At 43.8% G+C, this 16,723-nt stretch overlaps 1 protein-coding gene across 1 annotated transcript in view; it reads right to left on the minus strand.

Moving 5' to 3' along the window:
• epb41l3a (erythrocyte membrane protein band 4.1-like 3a) overlaps nt 1-12,942 on the minus strand; it is a gene marked incomplete at both ends in the record, with an annotated part of 67,126 nt that extends 54,184 nt beyond the window's left edge. Inside the window, 12 exons of the mRNA XM_079260009.1 lie at nt 1,379-1,483; nt 2,382-2,453; nt 2,788-2,963; nt 3,042-3,139; nt 5,301-5,453; nt 8,069-8,156; nt 8,230-8,326; nt 10,740-10,861; nt 10,948-11,023; nt 11,131-11,173; nt 11,671-11,775; nt 12,889-12,942. Of these exons, the coding sequence (XP_079116135.1) occupies nt 1,379-1,483; nt 2,382-2,453; nt 2,788-2,963; nt 3,042-3,139; nt 5,301-5,453; nt 8,069-8,156; nt 8,230-8,326; nt 10,740-10,861; nt 10,948-11,023; nt 11,131-11,173; nt 11,671-11,775; nt 12,889-12,942 (1,189 nt within the window). The remainder of the gene's footprint in view (nt 1-1,378; nt 1,484-2,381; nt 2,454-2,787; nt 2,964-3,041; nt 3,140-5,300; nt 5,454-8,068; nt 8,157-8,229; nt 8,327-10,739; nt 10,862-10,947; nt 11,024-11,130; nt 11,174-11,670; nt 11,776-12,888) is intronic.
• Nucleotides 12,943-16,723: the final 3,781 nt, after the last annotated feature.

The raw sequence follows: 16,723 nt of genomic DNA on the forward strand, positions 1-16,723 counted from the left end.
ACATCAGACCAGTCATAGAGGTGAGGACCACTATGGTCTACAATCAGACCCGTCGTAGAGGTGAGGACCACTATGGTCTAACATCAGACCGGTTGTAGAGGTGAGGACCACTATGGTCTAACATCAGACCATTGGTAGAGGTGAGGACCACTATGGTCTAACATCAGACCGGTCGTAGAGGTGAGGACCACTATGGTCTAACATCAGACCGGTTGTAGAGGTGAGGAACACTCTGGTCTAACATCAGACCGGTTGTAGAGGTAAGGAACACTATGGTCTAACATCAGACCGGTTGTAGAGGTGAGGAACACTATGGTCTAACATCAGACCGGTTGTAGAGGTGATGAACACTTTGGTCTAACATCAGACCAGTCATAGAGGTGAGGACCACGATGGTCTAACACCAGACCGTTTGTAGAGGTGAGGACCACTATGGTCTAACATCAGACCGGTTGTTGACGTGAGGAACACTATGGTCTAACATCAGACCGGTTGTAGAGGTGAGGACCACTATGGTCTAACATCAGACCCGTCATAGAGGTGAGGACCACTATGGTCTAACATCAGACCAGTCGTAGAGGTGAGGACCACTATGGTCTAACATCAGACCAGTCATAGAGGTGAGGACCACTACGGTCTAACATCAGACCAGTCGTAGAGGTGAGGACCACTATGGTCTAACATCAGACCCGTCGTAGAGGTGAGGACCACTATGGTCTACCATCAGACCCATCGTAGAGGTGAGGACTACCATGGTCTAACATCAGACCCGTCATAGAGGTGAGGAACACTATGGTCTAACATCAGACCCGTCATAGAGGTGAGGACCACTATGGTCTAACATCAGACCGGTTGTAGAGGTGAGGACCACTATGGTCTAACATCAGACCATTGGTAGAGGTGAGGACCACTATGGTCTAACATCAGACCGGTCGTAGAGGTGAGGACCACTATGGTCTAACATCAGACCGGTTGTAGAGGTGAGGAACACTCTGGTCTAACATCAGACCGGTTGTAGAGGTAAGGAACACTATGGTCTAACATCAGACCGGTTGTAGAGGTGAGGAACACTATGGTCTAACATCAGACCGGTTGTAGAGGTGAGGAACACTATGGTCTAACATCAGACCGGTTGTAGAGGTGATGAACACTTTGGTCTAACATCAGACCAGTCATAGAGGTGAGGACCACGATGGTCTAACACCAGACCGTTTGTAGAGGTGAGGACCACTATGGTCTAACATCAGACCGGTTGTTGACGTGAGGAACACTATGGTCTAACATCAGACCGGTTGTAGAGGTGAGGAACACTATGGTCTAACATCAGACCGGTTGTAGAGGTGAGGACAGCTATGGTGCACCAGTAGACTGGACTTACCTTGGTCCTCTCTCCTCTCCTCTGCCCTTCGCTCAGGTGTAATGGTAGTGATGAGGTCACTGACGGCGATTGCTTTAGATGCTCCGTACAGTCCAGTGCCCATGTCTGCACACACATACAGATGTGATGTCATCATCACCACGGCAACAGTAACACATATTCAACAGCATTTCCATGGCAACCACTGTGATGCTCAGTCATTCTGTCCTCATTGGCAGCAAAGCAGCACATCTGCTCATTGTCAAGGCAATGGCACGCTCAGCCAATCAGAGCTCATGGCGCATGCACCACAGCCTGGGCTAATTAACCAATCAGCATTCAGAACCATCACCCAGCCATGACGTGCTGCCATCTGATGGATTGTTGACCAGAAGACAATTGCTACTGACCAATGACAGAACGATCAGAATGCTGACAATAAAGATCTGCTGGGATTTTAACTACTCAGAGCTGATTTCAAACCTTTTATTTCAAAACAAATTTTGGAAAACATTTTGGTATTCCTTGGAAATAAAATGAAATATGCAGCAGAAACTAAGCATGGACTCATCACTCTGGTCTTTTAAGTTAACAAAAGTTGGACAAAAGTTGGACTTTTTAAGCACCAAAGAAGGCCACAGCCAGCCAAATGGCTACTAACTACAGAGCTATAACATGTCTTAGTGAATCCATCTGCATGTTCCGTGCAGATGTGTCAAAGACTACAGTTTTAGTTAACATCAAAAAGGTTTAAACTCTATTCATCGAGAAGGTCTGTTTATGCTGTACTTGGTCTAGTAAACCACCTCCCTCTGTCACATGACCAAAACTGTGCCAAAGATTGGACTTCCTATATCAGCACCAACAGAGGAGCTGATTGGACAGAAATGAAGACAGCTGATCAGAGCTGGGTTTAATTACAGCGCAGCCAATCAGGAAACAGCATTCTCCAACAAGCTGAGAGAAGCAGCAGTAGCACAGTTCTCCTACAACGGGCAGTCTTACAAACTACCTGCGTGTGTACCACCGTTGGCTTTGAGAGACGCTGCGATTGCAGGAGAGCCAATCAGAGAGGAGGTAGGTGTGGCCCTGGAGGCTGAAGACCAATCAAAATGGGTAATTAACAAGTACAAAAATCAAAAGGTCAATAATGGACTACTGCTGCACAATACTAGTCAACAGTTATGAGAAATAACTGGTTCAGATCACTGCCACTACAGGTAGTGTTACAACTGTGGCCATGTTTACGTAAGTATCTGAAGTATGACTACAAGGATCAATTGTTTTACTGCAAGCTGAACAGTTTACCATGAACAGTACTTTTAATCCTGCAACTAGAATAGGAAGAAGTTAAATTACTATGGCAGGACCATTACTTGTACCAAAACTAGTGTTACTGGGACCAGGACTGGTAAGATCAGTGTTAGTACCCCCATCCAGACTGCGGCTGAGCATGTTGCGTTTGCTGATGCATCGTGGGAAATTTGGTGCAGGTCTTGAGATCTGAGCACTGGCTCTGCGGCTCTGGATCTGGGTCCGACCACTGTAGCGAAACTTTGAACCCAGAGAAAGAAACTTCTTCGGCGGTTCTTCTGGAGACAGCAACCTGAGAGACAGACAGCTGTCACATGTCTGCTGGACACTGGACCTTTGTTTGGACACCTCATCACACACACTGCCTTACCTGAAGAAAGAGTGATGCTCCACACAGACCTTCCACAGTCTCTTTGCTGCTCTGTGGTTGAACAGCTTAAAACCGATAATGGACTCAAACTGGTCAAACTGGGAATAAACATACAAAAGTTGATAAGCAAACACTTCATCTGGAAGATCAGCAAACATCTGAATATGAGTGTTGGGAATTTCAGTTGTTATAATAATTTCAGTTCATATTATGATCATCTTTTATTAATCTTACATTGATGTTCTTCATTAATCCTCATGTACAAGTTAAAAGTTTTCCTCTGTGTGCTGTTTGGACAAGCAGGACATTCCAGTGACGTGCAAGGTCAGAGTGGTCTGACCAAATTTGATAAACATTTGGTTCCTATCAGAATAGTATCTTTAAGAAGAGCACACATACGCATTGTCCTATCAGGACATATACATTGGACTTTTGAACCAAGCAAACACCCACACACACACACACACACACACACACACACACACACACACACACACACACATACATACATACATACATACACACACACACACACACACACACACACACACACACACACACACACACACACTGAATTGAATCAACTTGTATGAATGTCACGTGGTGTCTTTCAATAAATGGCTTGGAGGTTTTTTTAAGCTCAGGCTTCTGAGATGAGCCTCCTTGCAAGTTGAACAAGATCGTCTCGTCTGGCTTCCTTCTTATTTAATGATAATTATGTTAAGATGTTAAGCATTTAAACTTGACAACCCACTTGTGTTGCCAGTGTTTCTTCTCCACAGTCACAGTATACAGTATCCTGGCGTCTCTTCCTCTGTGGTGTCTAAACTCTTCTTCTGTAGTGTCTAAATCTTCCTCTATGGTGTCTAACTCTTCCTCTGTGGTATCTTAAAGGTAGGGTATGAGATGTTCTCCTGAAGTTTTTTAGCTTTACTGCCTAAAATCCCCTACAAACTTGGATAGCAGTCAATTAATCATATGCTCTAAAGTCAAATTCAGCCTTATTAGTCTATTTCTTCCCATGTAAAAGACAAACAAATGAGTCGAAATTGCATTTCCCACGGTGCCACAGTGATGACAGTATGGAGAATTTCAACGTAACCATTACATACCGGCACAACAGCAACTATTTGACACTGAGTGGTAATGAATAATAAATAAGATGAAAAGATTTGGGCAGGAATAACTGGCAGGCTAGCGCAAAATGTTTTATCTGTGGAACAGACAGGACTGAAAAAAAACATCTAACTGTTTCAACTTAATGAATGGATGGTGATACATCTATCAAACCCACCTGTCATTTATCCGTCCCCCTCTCAACCCTTCTGTTCGTGCCTCTCTTCACTGTTGTGACACAACCTTATGCCATAAATCAGCTTCTCTTGCTGAGACATGGTCCAATTCAAGTTTTAATATGTGTATTAACTTTATTAAAGCAATAACTTTGCTCTTTATACATGAAGAAACATCACATTAATTCTACAGATTAATGTTTGCATTAACTTTATTTTGACATCCCTGATTAAAAATCCCATGTTTTCTATAAATGTAGGATGTATGTTGCAGTGAGATGACCCCTGACATTATGTTGGGGCCACTGTATGAATCAGGACCAACCCAGTTTGGGAAAAAACTGGTTTAACCTGACTATGCCGATCAGACCCCCCTCCGCCCTCCAGCCAGTAGATCAGAGCGACTGGAGGAAAAGATGGCAGCAGGTAGCTTATTTAGTTTATTTTATTAGACACTTACTGAGAGTAAATCAGCTGTAGTAAATATACACACTATGAACTATGAACAGGACCGTTTACAGTTTCACCTTCCCAGGGCCAGGCTCTGGAAGCGCCGGGAAAATCAAAAAACCACGAGTGTGGCGAGAAATGAATCATCTTACCGGTGCGGCTGACAGATTAGCTGCATATTCAGATCCTGATCAGCACAGCGGACTGAAGGGAAAATACTTTACTGGTAACATACAGAAAATCTCCTTATGCAAGCATTACATGTTTGTGTGCTTTGAGGGCATGGCTCCATTTTTCCAGACTCTCTTAGCCTGGCTTTAAGGTCTCCTTTTCAATGTCCTAACTTTTCCTAATTTTGTTTTAAACTGCCGCCTCTGTGATGTTTAAACTCTTCTTCTGTGGTGTTCTACTCTTCCTAACTTTGGTCTTCTCCTGTGATATCCAAACCTCCTACTGGATTGTAACTCTTCCTCTTTAGTGTCTAAACTCTTCATCTGTGGTGTTTTTGTGTTTTCACCTCTCCAGGTCGGATCTTGATGTAGAAGTTGTTTCTCTTGTAGGAAATCTTTAAGATCTTTGGCCATGAGAACCTGTTGATCCTCAGTCTGTCTCTGTAGACCAGTAAACCACTACTGCAGACCCCAAGCATGATGGCCACACATTCAGAGTCCTGAACACACAACAGTTACAATGGTGTAAAAAATAGGCTGTCATGTTTCTTAGTTTAACAAGACATTATGAACACCATGGAGTTTAATTCAGGAGTCAGATGAAAACATGACATTATTCATTGAACAGAAACTAAACGTTTGAATCTATGAGGAAAAAACTAAGTCTTGAAAAAGACCTAAAGGGTGAATGATGAGTAGAAGGCATGTTCCTGACTTGTTTACACTACCATCAGGATATGACATCACTGCAGTCAGCAGAGAAATACAAAAAGACATTATCAGAGGAAGAGAGGAAATGAAAGAGATAAAGAGAGAGAGCAAGAGATCAGGGTCTTTTACCGGCTACAGAGACCCCCCTCCCGTGCAGGTAGGGTGAAAGATGGATGCTGGTTTAGTGGCATGTTGCTGAAAACTCTGCTAAAGTTCTGTAGTGTGTCTTTAAGACAAGTGTGTGAGGCATAACCTGATGAAAACCTCGCTGGGGATTCACATCAGGATAGTCCAGGAGGCTCAGTTTGAAACATGTCCCACATTCCTCTGGTTCTGGATTGCCTTTAAGCTCTTTACTGAAGCAGATCAAACCACTTAGACATCATACAGTCACAGCAATGGTTCACGAAGGAGCGATATTTCCCATAACGTCCACTGACCAGGAGAAAAGAGGAAGAAGGACTGAAAATGGCTTGTTAGGTCTGTTCGGATAAACTGCATCTATCTGTGAGTCATCAGGGGCCAGAAAAGCCCCTTCGTTGCCAAGCTGGAGAAGTTTGTTGACGTTCTGACTGGAAGGATGGAAGATCTCACAGCATTTTCCTTCACCAGCGTGAATTTAAACCTGCTGAGTGTTTCCACTAAATGTTTTTCATTTCCTTTCCTCCTTATTGTTTCCTTCTGACCTACACTAGGCAGCAGCGCCTCCTTGTCACCTCTGCAGGTTCCCTCTTACAGCTGGCTGTACTTCTGCAAGAACAAGAAAAGCTTTCTAATCTAATCTTACATGTGTTGAGGGTCTGAAGGCACCGACGGAGGCAATGTATTTTATCATTATCAATATTATTATTACTATTATTAAGGGCTTGGCTGCCCGTGGATAACATGAGGGGGGTGTAAAGGTGGGAGGAGGAAAGCCAGGATACACACCAATAAGTCCTTGTAGTGTGTCCAAATGATGAAGAGGACTTATGATTTTATGGTCCGTGTGTGACATTGACAGTCCCTACAGTACAGTAACTTACTGTAGTAGCTGTGTTCGCTGCAGCAACGCTTCATATGTGTCTCAGTGTGATAACTTGCAGGACGGTTTGTGTTGCTTTGCTGAAGCAGCCAAACCTAAACACAGACTCATCTCCCTCCACTCTGCTCTGCTCTGTCCACCTCTAGCCTGTCTGTCTCCTGCAGTTAGGTGAAGAAACACCTGGAGAAACTGAACCAGATCGAGACGCAGGTCCAGATTTCTGAAAATCGTCTCAGATTCCTCACTCCCTGTTCAAACCATCTGAAGCAGCTGACAACAGACCAGTTGTCTTAATGTCTCACATCAGGAAAACAGAGTTACATTTTGTTAAGTCTTAGTGAATGTCTTTGTAGTCACGTGGAGGGAGATGAGTCTGCGTTTAGGTTGTTTATCTGCCTTACAAACATGTGTGTTACATCATCCAACATGCAAACAGTTAACCTCGCGGAAGAGAGTCCAGGCTGGGTTGGAGGTGGAAGGTGGTAACTGGGACCACTTCATTCATAACTCTCTTCTTCTCTGCTCAAAATACGGACATTAATGTCCACACAGGAGTGAAACTGGACCTGTAGAGATGTAGTCTTCCTGTCCACACATTGTGGATCCCTAACAAGAGATAGACTGTGGTTGTGTCTCTGTCTTGTCTCCATATGTCTATCTATCTCACAAACTGTCCCACGGTGGAAGGGAGGGGTTCTGGTGCACACGAGGTTTATAGGTCATGTAGGAAAACCTGTTTGTGAGCAACACAGGGAACATTTCACACACAGAGGAAACAACCTTACCTCCGGATTAGCTGCAGACAAGCAATCAAAGCGTCTTCCTACCATCTTTCATTCAGACAAAGAGACGCAGACAAAGACAGAAGGACAAAACAAAGATAGAGAAGAAGAAAAACTCATTTCACTCCAACAACAGCTCCAACAACAGTAACAGGAAAGACCTGATCATCCAGCTGTTAAACATCTGCTAAAGGCAGGGAACTCTGTTCAGAGGATTTCTGCTTCAGCTGATTGTTCATTCAGATCTGATGAAGATGAACCAGAATGAGATGCTGAGTGGAAAACATTCATGGTGGAAAAATCATTAACGTTCCCTTTAAAACACATAGACACACACACACACACACACACACACACACACACACACACACACACACACACACACACACACACACATGCGTAGCTGATGGTGACAGGAAGTGGGTCATGTATTGGCTGTTCATCAGATAACTGGCCAAAGAAAAGAACTGCATCAACATCAAATCTGTTTACATCAGGACAGCCATGAAACAGGAAAAAGATACTCTGAACTCTTTGAACTGACGTTTGCTGACGATCAACAACAACCTGCTGGTGTTACACACCAAACAGGGTTTACCTTGGCATGGTGGAGGTCCACTCCATACATGGACAGTTTCTTCACATTTTCCAGGAAGTGCATCTCAGCTTCAGCAGGAGTCATTCCTCTGAACACACACAGACACGTGTCAAAGCCTGGATATGGTTTACGTCTACAGAGGACACATGATGCTGGACAACCTGTAGCTTTTGTGAAGGTCCATGATTTTCTCTTCCATCTCCTTCGTTTGATTTGGAGCAAAACACAGTTCACTGATGTAGTCTGGACCACACTCATCTGAAACACAGACAGACAGCTGGTCAGACAGACAGACGGCTGGTCAGACAGACAGACAGAGAGCTGGTCAGACAGACAGACAGACAGACAGAGAGCTGGTCAGACAGACAGACAGACAGACAGAGAGCTGGTCAGACAGACAGACAGACAGACAGACGGCTGGTCAGACAGACAGACAGACAGACAGAGAGCTGGTCAGACAGACAGACAGACAGACAGACGGCTGGTCAGACAGACAGACGGCTGGTCAGACAGACAGACAGCTGGTCAGACAGACAGACAGACAGACAGACAGACGGCTGGTCAGACAGACAGACAGACAGACAGACGACTGGTCAGACAGACAGACAGACATACAAACACAAACAAAAAGAGAGCCTTTGTGTTTTTATGGAACTTTAGAAGAGGAGAGGAGCCGTACTCGAGCTGCACATTTTTTAATGTTGGCCTGGGACTGATCTGGGTTAGCAGTGTTTTAGGTTAACAGGATAATCTGGGTTAGCAGTGTTTTAGGTTAGCATGATGATCTGGGTTAGCAGGATGATCTGGGTTAGCAGTGTTTTAGGTTAACAGGATGATCTGGGTTAGCAGTGTTTTAGGTTAGCATGATGATCTGGGTTAGCAGTGTTTTAGGTTAGCAGGATGATCTGGGTTAGCAGTGTTTTAGGTTAGCATGATGATCTGGGTTAGCAGTGTTTTAGGTTAGCATGATGATCTGGGTTAGCAGTGTTTTAGGTTAGCATGATGATCTGGGTTAGCAGTGTTTTAGGTTAGCAGGATGATCTGGGTTAGCAGGATGATCTGGGTTAGCAGGATGATCTGGGTTAGCAGTTGTTTAGGTTAGCATGATGATCTGGGTTAGCAGTGTTTTAGGTTAGCATGATGATCTGGGTTAGCAGTGTTTTAGGTTAGCATGATGATCTGGGTTAGCAGTGTTTTAGGTTAGCAGGATGATCTGGGTTAGCAGGATGATCTGGGTTAGCAGGATGATCTGGGTTAGCAGTTGTTTAGGTTAGCATAATGATCTGGGTTAGCAGTGTTTTAGGTTAGCATGATGATCTGGGTTAGCAGTGTTTTAGGTTAGCATGATGATCTGGGTTAGCAGTGTTTTAGGTTAGCATGATGATATGGGTTAGCAGTGTTTTAGGTTAGCATGATGATCTGGGTTAGCAGTGTTTTAGATCAGCAGGATGATCTGGGTTAGCAGTGTTTTAGGTTATCAGGATGATCTGGGTTAGCAGTGTTTTAGGTTAGCATGATGATCTGGGTTAGCAGGATGATCTGGGTTAGCAGTGTTTTAGGTTAGCATGATGATCTGGGTTAGCAGTGTTTTAGGTTAGCATGATGATCTGGGTTAGCAGTGTTTTAGGTTAGCATGATGATCTGGGTTAGCAGTGTTTTAGGTTAGCAGGATGATCTGGGTTAGCAGTGTTTTAGGTTAGCATGATGATCTGGGTTAGCAGTGTTTTAGGTTATCAGGATGATCTGGGTTAGCAGTGTTTTAGGTTAGCAGGATGATCTGGGTTAGCAGTGTTTTAGGTTAGCATGATGATCTGGGTTAGCAGTGTTTTAGGTTAGCATGATGATCTGGGTTAGCAGTGTTTTAGGTTAGCATGATGATCTGGGTTAGCAGTGTTTTAGGTTAGCAGGATGATCTGGGTTAGCAGTATTTTAGGTTATCAGGATGATCTGGGTTAGCAGTGTTTTAGGTTAGCATGATGATCTGGGTTAGCAGTGTTTTAGGTTAGCATGATGATCTGGGTTAGCAGTGTTTTAGGTTAGCATGATGATCTGGGTTAGCAGTGTTTTAGGTTAGCAGGATGATCTGGGTTAGCAGTATTTTAGGTTATCAGGATGATCTGGGTTAGCAGTGTTTTAGGTTAGCATGATGATCTGGGTTAGCAGGATGATCTGGGTTAGCAGTGTTTTAGGTTAGCATGATGATCTGGGTTAACAGTGTTTTAGGTTAGCATGATGATCTGGGTTAGCAGTGTTTTAGGTTAGCATGATGATCTGGGTTAGCAGTGTTTTAGGTTAGCATGATGATCTGGGTTAGCAGTGTTTTAGGTTAGCAGGATGATCTGGGTTAGCAGTATTTTAGGTTATCAGGATGATCTGGGTTAGCAGTGTTTTAGGTTAGCATGATGATCTGGGTTAGCAGGATGATCTGGGTTAGCAGTGTTTTAGGTTAGCATGATGATCTGGGTTAACAGTGTTTTAGGTTAGCATGATGATCTGGGTTAGCAGTGTTTTAGGTTAGCAGGATGATCTGGGTTAGCAGTGTTTTAGGTTAGCATTATGATCTGGGTTAACGGTGTTTTAGGTTAAGCAGGATGATTTGGTAGAATGTTTTAGGTTTAGGAGGATGTTGTAGTTCACTATTTTTTAAGGTTATTTAAGGGTTTTTCTGTACCGGGATCATAGTCTCCAAGTTCTGACTGCACAGTGTAAGAGCCAAGGACTGTGTGAGTTGCAAACGAACAAGGAAGACGACCGGACACAATATCCTGTCTCAGCTGTAGACACAGGAAGTACCTGCAGGCAGACAGACAGGAAGACATTACCGTTTTCACTGAGTAAAATATAAACATCAATAAACGTTCCCAGGTGTGTAATCCTACCTTGTGATGTCCTCAGACAGCTGGGCGGGGTCCGGTGGATAAAACTTTACATTAAAAGAGAAGTTCCAAGGAACACCTGAGAAATGTAAAGAAGGGAGTTGGTTGAGAAGAAGAAGTAAACCCAACTCCGCTGGTCATGGATAAACCCAGTTTTTTATACTAAGTAGTAAAGATCGGACTGACCTCTGACCTGTTTCTTCAGCTCCTTTGCTGGATCCAACCAGTTCTTTAACACAAAGGTCAAAATCAGAGATACAGTAGTCAGTCAGACAGGTGAACACATAAACACACACTACTTTGTCGGGATCACTTGTTTACCTGCCTCTTAACACAAATATATAACCAGCCAATCAGATGGCAGCGTTTAGTCACTTATACATGCTAAAGACAAGTTGCTGAAGTTCAAACTGAGCATCAACATAAAGTCTAGTAAGCAGCGGGTCCAACCAAGCTATATTACTGCTGGTCTGATGAGTCTCCAGTTCAGCTCCACGTTCACATGGTAGGATCAGAACCTGGATCAACGCTTCAGGCTGATGCTGGTGTAATAGGGTGTGTGTGTGTGTGTGTGTGTGTGTGTGTGTGTGTGTGTGTGTGTGTGTGTGTGTGTGTGTGTGTGTTGGGGGGTATTTTGTTTATATATATCTGGGGAAAAATGGAGGTGGAACCCGGTACTAGAAGGTGGACCTGATAAAGTGGACAGTGGGTGTAGCTGGACGGTACCTTGTTGTTATCAGCGTCTCTGAAGGACAGACCGAAGTAGTCTCTCTCCAGCAGGTTGACATGTTCGCACACTTTGTCAAACAACTGAAGGCCCCTAGCTCGTTTCTGAGCAGAAAGACGGGAAACAGTTAATCTATGTCCAGTTCTCTTACATCTCTTACATCTACCTGTCCTATATCTATGGTCTTAGGTCCCCTGCCCAACATCTACCTGCTCTACGTCCACTTATCCCATGTTCCCATGTCCTATATTGACTTGTCGTAAGTCCACCTGTACAATATATATTTGTCTTATGTCTGCCTGTTATCAGTCTACCTGTCTTAAGTCCACTGTCTCACCCATAGACTGTATATATAAAATGTGTATGTATATGGAGGGAGGGGGTCATTTTGTGGTCTTTCACTAGTGGGAGGGGTCAGTTTCTGGTCCAACCATAGACTGTATATAAAAAAGATGGGCGGAGCCTCCGTGACGTCACCTGTAGGTTTCTGAAGAGTTGAATTGAAGCTCGGTGGGCGGTTCCTACCATCACCATCTTGGCAGGGGCATGCATGTCGTCTCGCCCGGAAAATACAAATATGGGCAAAGAGGTGGAGCTAAGAGGGGGGCTGTGAGCGTCATGGTGGATGATTGACATCGAGCGAACTCCAAGCTGCCTGCAGCTAAGAGCTAACTGAGCTAACCCAGAGATAACAGGAGATAACCAGCTAACGGAGGTAAGCGGGCTAAAGCTAAGTCACGTTGTTAACAGGCTAAAAATCGCAGTTGTTCTACGTTCTGCTGACTTGAAGCAGGAGATCGGGTACCTGTCAATCAAAAGGACATGCCCCTAAATATGCCAACTTTCAAGAATAAATTACTTTTTAACGGGCGAGTTAGAAAAAAATTCACTCCCCCCACAGTTGTCATGAAGGTAAACCTGACCTATTAAACCGAAAATGGACATTTTTGTACCAGGCTGTAAACATGTTTATTTCTGCTGTAAACATGTTTATTTCTACTGTAAACATGTTTATTTCTGCTGTAAACATGTTTATTTCTGCTGTAAACATGTTTATTTCTGCTGTGAAGTTGGTCTTTTTAACATGGGAGTCTATGGGGATTTGCTCTGTTTTGCAGCCCCTAGTGGATGAAGAGGGAACTGCAGTTTTATGCTTAGGCTTCACTTTTAACCGCCAGAGGCTCTGTCCATCTTTCAGATACGCTCTATGGTCTCACCTCCATGGTGCAGGTGAACAGTGACCCGTCCAGCAGGGTCACTCTGGTCTGCATGGTCCTGAAGCTCAGTGGGATTCTGACTGGAGAGTTGGCGATGCGGCTGTTTGATGACAGGTGACTGGCAGCGTCCTCATTCAGCGAGCCTGGAGCGGGGATGCGAGACGGCCCACCCTCTCCTCCCTGAGGTCACAGGAAGTGATATCACACTCAACAACAGCTCTGATGTCATGGTGCTTAGCCATTATTTGTCTGATGTTACCTGTTTGGGTGTGGAGTGGGCGGCGGCTTCAGGTAGAGACTCCGCCTCTGAGGGCTGGGCTTCACCTGGCTCTGTTGTCATGTTGATTCACCTGTAAGACAGTGATGTTACGGTTACCTTGGAGACAGCACAGAGTAGTGAGAGAAAGATCCAGAGGTGGATGTGGTCAGACCCATGATTTACTGATCTCATGTGTGTATGTTTCAATCACTTTATCATTATTATTATTATTATTATTATTATTATTATTATTATTATTATTATTATCATTATTGTTATTATTATTATTATTGTTATTATTGTTTTTATTGTTATTATTATTATAATTGTTGTTGTTGTTGTTGTTAATGAATGTTATAAAGTAAAATATTAATAAAATGATGTTTAATGTGAATATTTTGGTGCCTGAATGGTTTAAACATGCAGATTTACAGCCGTCGTCGCCTCCGACTACATTTTCAGCTCGTCTCCATCTTATGATGTCATCACACCAAGCGCCATGGTTACCATCTGCTGACCCCATCCAGCTGTCAGGTGCATGGCTGCCATGGTAACAGCAGAGGGCAGAGAGAGGGATTAAAATTGAGAGACAATCTGATCTAATCTGATCTGGCCTCAGTTCTGTTCGTTGTCATGGTGATGATGATGAGGATGGTGGTGATGATGAAGATGAAATAAAATCTAAAATGTGGAGGTAGTTTTGGATAAAAATCAGACCAGTGACTGCAGCAGCTGCCTGGTAACTGGAGAGCAGTCACATGACCCCAGCAGCATTCATTATAAATCTTCCTCATCATCATCATAAACGGTTTTATGTGCAGAACAGAAAGTCATAAACGGTGGATAACGATGATCTGAGGTTCTGGAGGGCCAGAACCTGAGAACTGGTTTCAGTCCCAGTAAGACACGTGGAGCTGGACGTCATAGAGACATGAGACGATGCTGTTTTAGTCTAAATAAATCCAGCAGGTTGGTTCATTAACCCTGAAAACTCATCTGGGACTTTTTTGTTCTTTTTCAGCCGTTTCTGCTCGTTGCAAAGAAACGTTTCTCTGGATGAACCTTAAAGGACTATTTCACATTGTTTAATAATACAAACAAACTTTTCTTTCAGCTCATTAGCTGCTATAAAACAAAACAGAATAAGGTTTTCTTTCATTCCTCATCAAAAATACATATAAATGTGAACTCGGTCAGCTCCTTAAATCCCAGTTTGACTGCAGGATGAGTTCAGGACGAGTAATTCTCCATATAATATACGTTTTAATTTCATTCAATTTGTTTTTTCCACATTCCAGCTCCATTAGACATATTTCATAACTTAATTTATAAAAACAGTGACATCATGTGATCAAACTGGCATTTAAAGGGTTAAAATAAGTTATAATATAATTTTATTGTATATATTATATATTATAATATATCTGGTAGTTTTGATTTGGACTAAAGTTAACTGGAAGATTTGGGGATAAAAGGTAATAACACTAATCTTAGTAATTAATATTGATATTATTACTTTTTATCCCCAAATCTTCCAGTTAACTTCAGTTTATATATATAATATAATATAATATAATATAATATAATATAATATAATATAATATAATATAATATAATATAATAATATAATATATATTGTGGGCTGCACGGTGGCGCAGTGGTTAGCACTGTGGCCTCACAGCAAGAAGGTTGCTGGTTTAATCCTTGGCTGGTTTGGTCAGTGGCCTTTCTGTGTGGAGTTTGCATGTTCTCCCTGTGTATGCGTGGGTTCTCTCCAGGTACTCTGGCTTCCTCCCACCATCCAAAGACATGCATGATAGGTTAATTGGTCACTCTAAATTGCCCCTAGGAGTGAGCGTGAGTGTGGTTGTTCGTCTCTCTGTGTGTGGTCCTGCGATGGACTGGCGAGCTGTCCAGGGTGTACCCTGCCTGTTGCCCACAGCCAGCTGGGATAGGCTCCAGCTTCCCCGCGACCCTGAATTGGAATAAGCGGTTCGGAAAATGAATGAATGAATATATATTGTAATATAACATGATAATAATTAATATAATATTGATAGGATTGATCCTAAATGTTTGACAGCAGCGGCTGGGAGTTTTAGAACTTTTAATGACCTGAAAGGTGACAGATTGAAGCGATGCAGCAGAATTCAACTGAAATGAAAAAGAAAACTAAAGTAGAGAAACTTTCAGGCATTTTGGACAAAATGGACAAATGTGGACATGATTTTTAACTGATTTAATGTGGATTATGTTTTACTCTGATTAAACAACAGCTGGATTGTGATAAAGGTGTTGTTCTTCTGCTGACAGATGTTGCAGTTAAAATCCAGTTTTCAGTCCTTCAGACCGGGTCGGATCAGACATTTCCCCACCTGGGACAGGTCTTTAGTTTCATCCTGGTGGAAGAGGAGAAACAGGAAAACCTCCCGCCCGGATTGCATCCTGCTGTCTGAAGCAGGTGGTCCATGCTTTATTACCCTCACCTGCACAGCTCCACATGAAACCAGACTGAGCTGGTCCCTGTTGTTGTCCCTGCTGCAGTCTGTGAGGGACTGCCGACCTGTCCAGGTGTGTCCCGCTTCTCACCTGACAGCGGATGGGATAAGCCCCGCCCCCACAGCCCTGAGACAGGGTGTGTAAACATGGATGCTGTGTCCTTCATGGTGAGACAAGATGTAGGACATCTCCACACAAACCCAGACATGCAGACCTGTCCGTGACTCTGGAACCAGAACTTCTGGATCCCAGACTGCTCCAGTCAGGACGGACTGACGAGGTGGAGGACTGGGACCAGATCCACGTGGTCTGGACTCAACCACACCAGCAGCAACCAAAGATCGATTCATTCCGAGGTTGGACTCACGTGACCGACTCCTGGTGTGAGCTTAGTAACGCGACATCACAGACAAAGAGCTGCTGTGGTCACAGGGCGTGGCTGCAGGTCAACCAGAGGAAGAGGAGGATGAAGAAAAGCTGACTCATCACGTCACAGGGAAGATGCGGAGAGATCACCGATCTCTGATCGATCCCTGATTTATCAGAGAACTGCTGAATCCTCGTCTGTGCGTGTTGGTGGTCCTGCTGCAGGACACGCGCGCGCGCACACACACACACTCAGCTGCAGTGTGATCACAGAGTCTCTCTCCATCTCTCTCTCCATCTCTCTCTCTCTCTCTCTCTCTCTCTCCATCTCTCTCTCTCTCTCTAGTGATGCTATCGAACTGATCACCTTCCATCGCGGATCAATAACGCCTCTAAAGAAAAACAAACCTTCATCTTTACCTGTCCTCGTGCAGGACGCTCGCCCTCTTCCTCCCGGTAGCGGCTTTTTTTTCTACGTCATGTCTTAGTACGTCACATCGTGGCAGCGTGGGTGACGTCACGACGCACGGTGCGGAGCTGCTGCTGCCAGATCTCTGCATGTGAGGATTCTCTCCATCATTAAAAATGACACGGGAACTAAACTCAGCTGTTCGGACCCAGAACTCAGTTACCATGGAAACCACCATTCACAGCTGTTTGGCATTTGGTCAGCTTCTCATTTGGGATTATTATGGGATGGTGAACGCCTGA

The sequence above is a fragment of the Telmatherina bonti genome (genome assembly GCF_933228915.1).
Source record: "Telmatherina bonti genome assembly, chromosome: 20".
Taxonomy (NCBI): Eukaryota; Metazoa; Chordata; class Actinopteri; order Atheriniformes; family Telmatherinidae; genus Telmatherina; species Telmatherina bonti.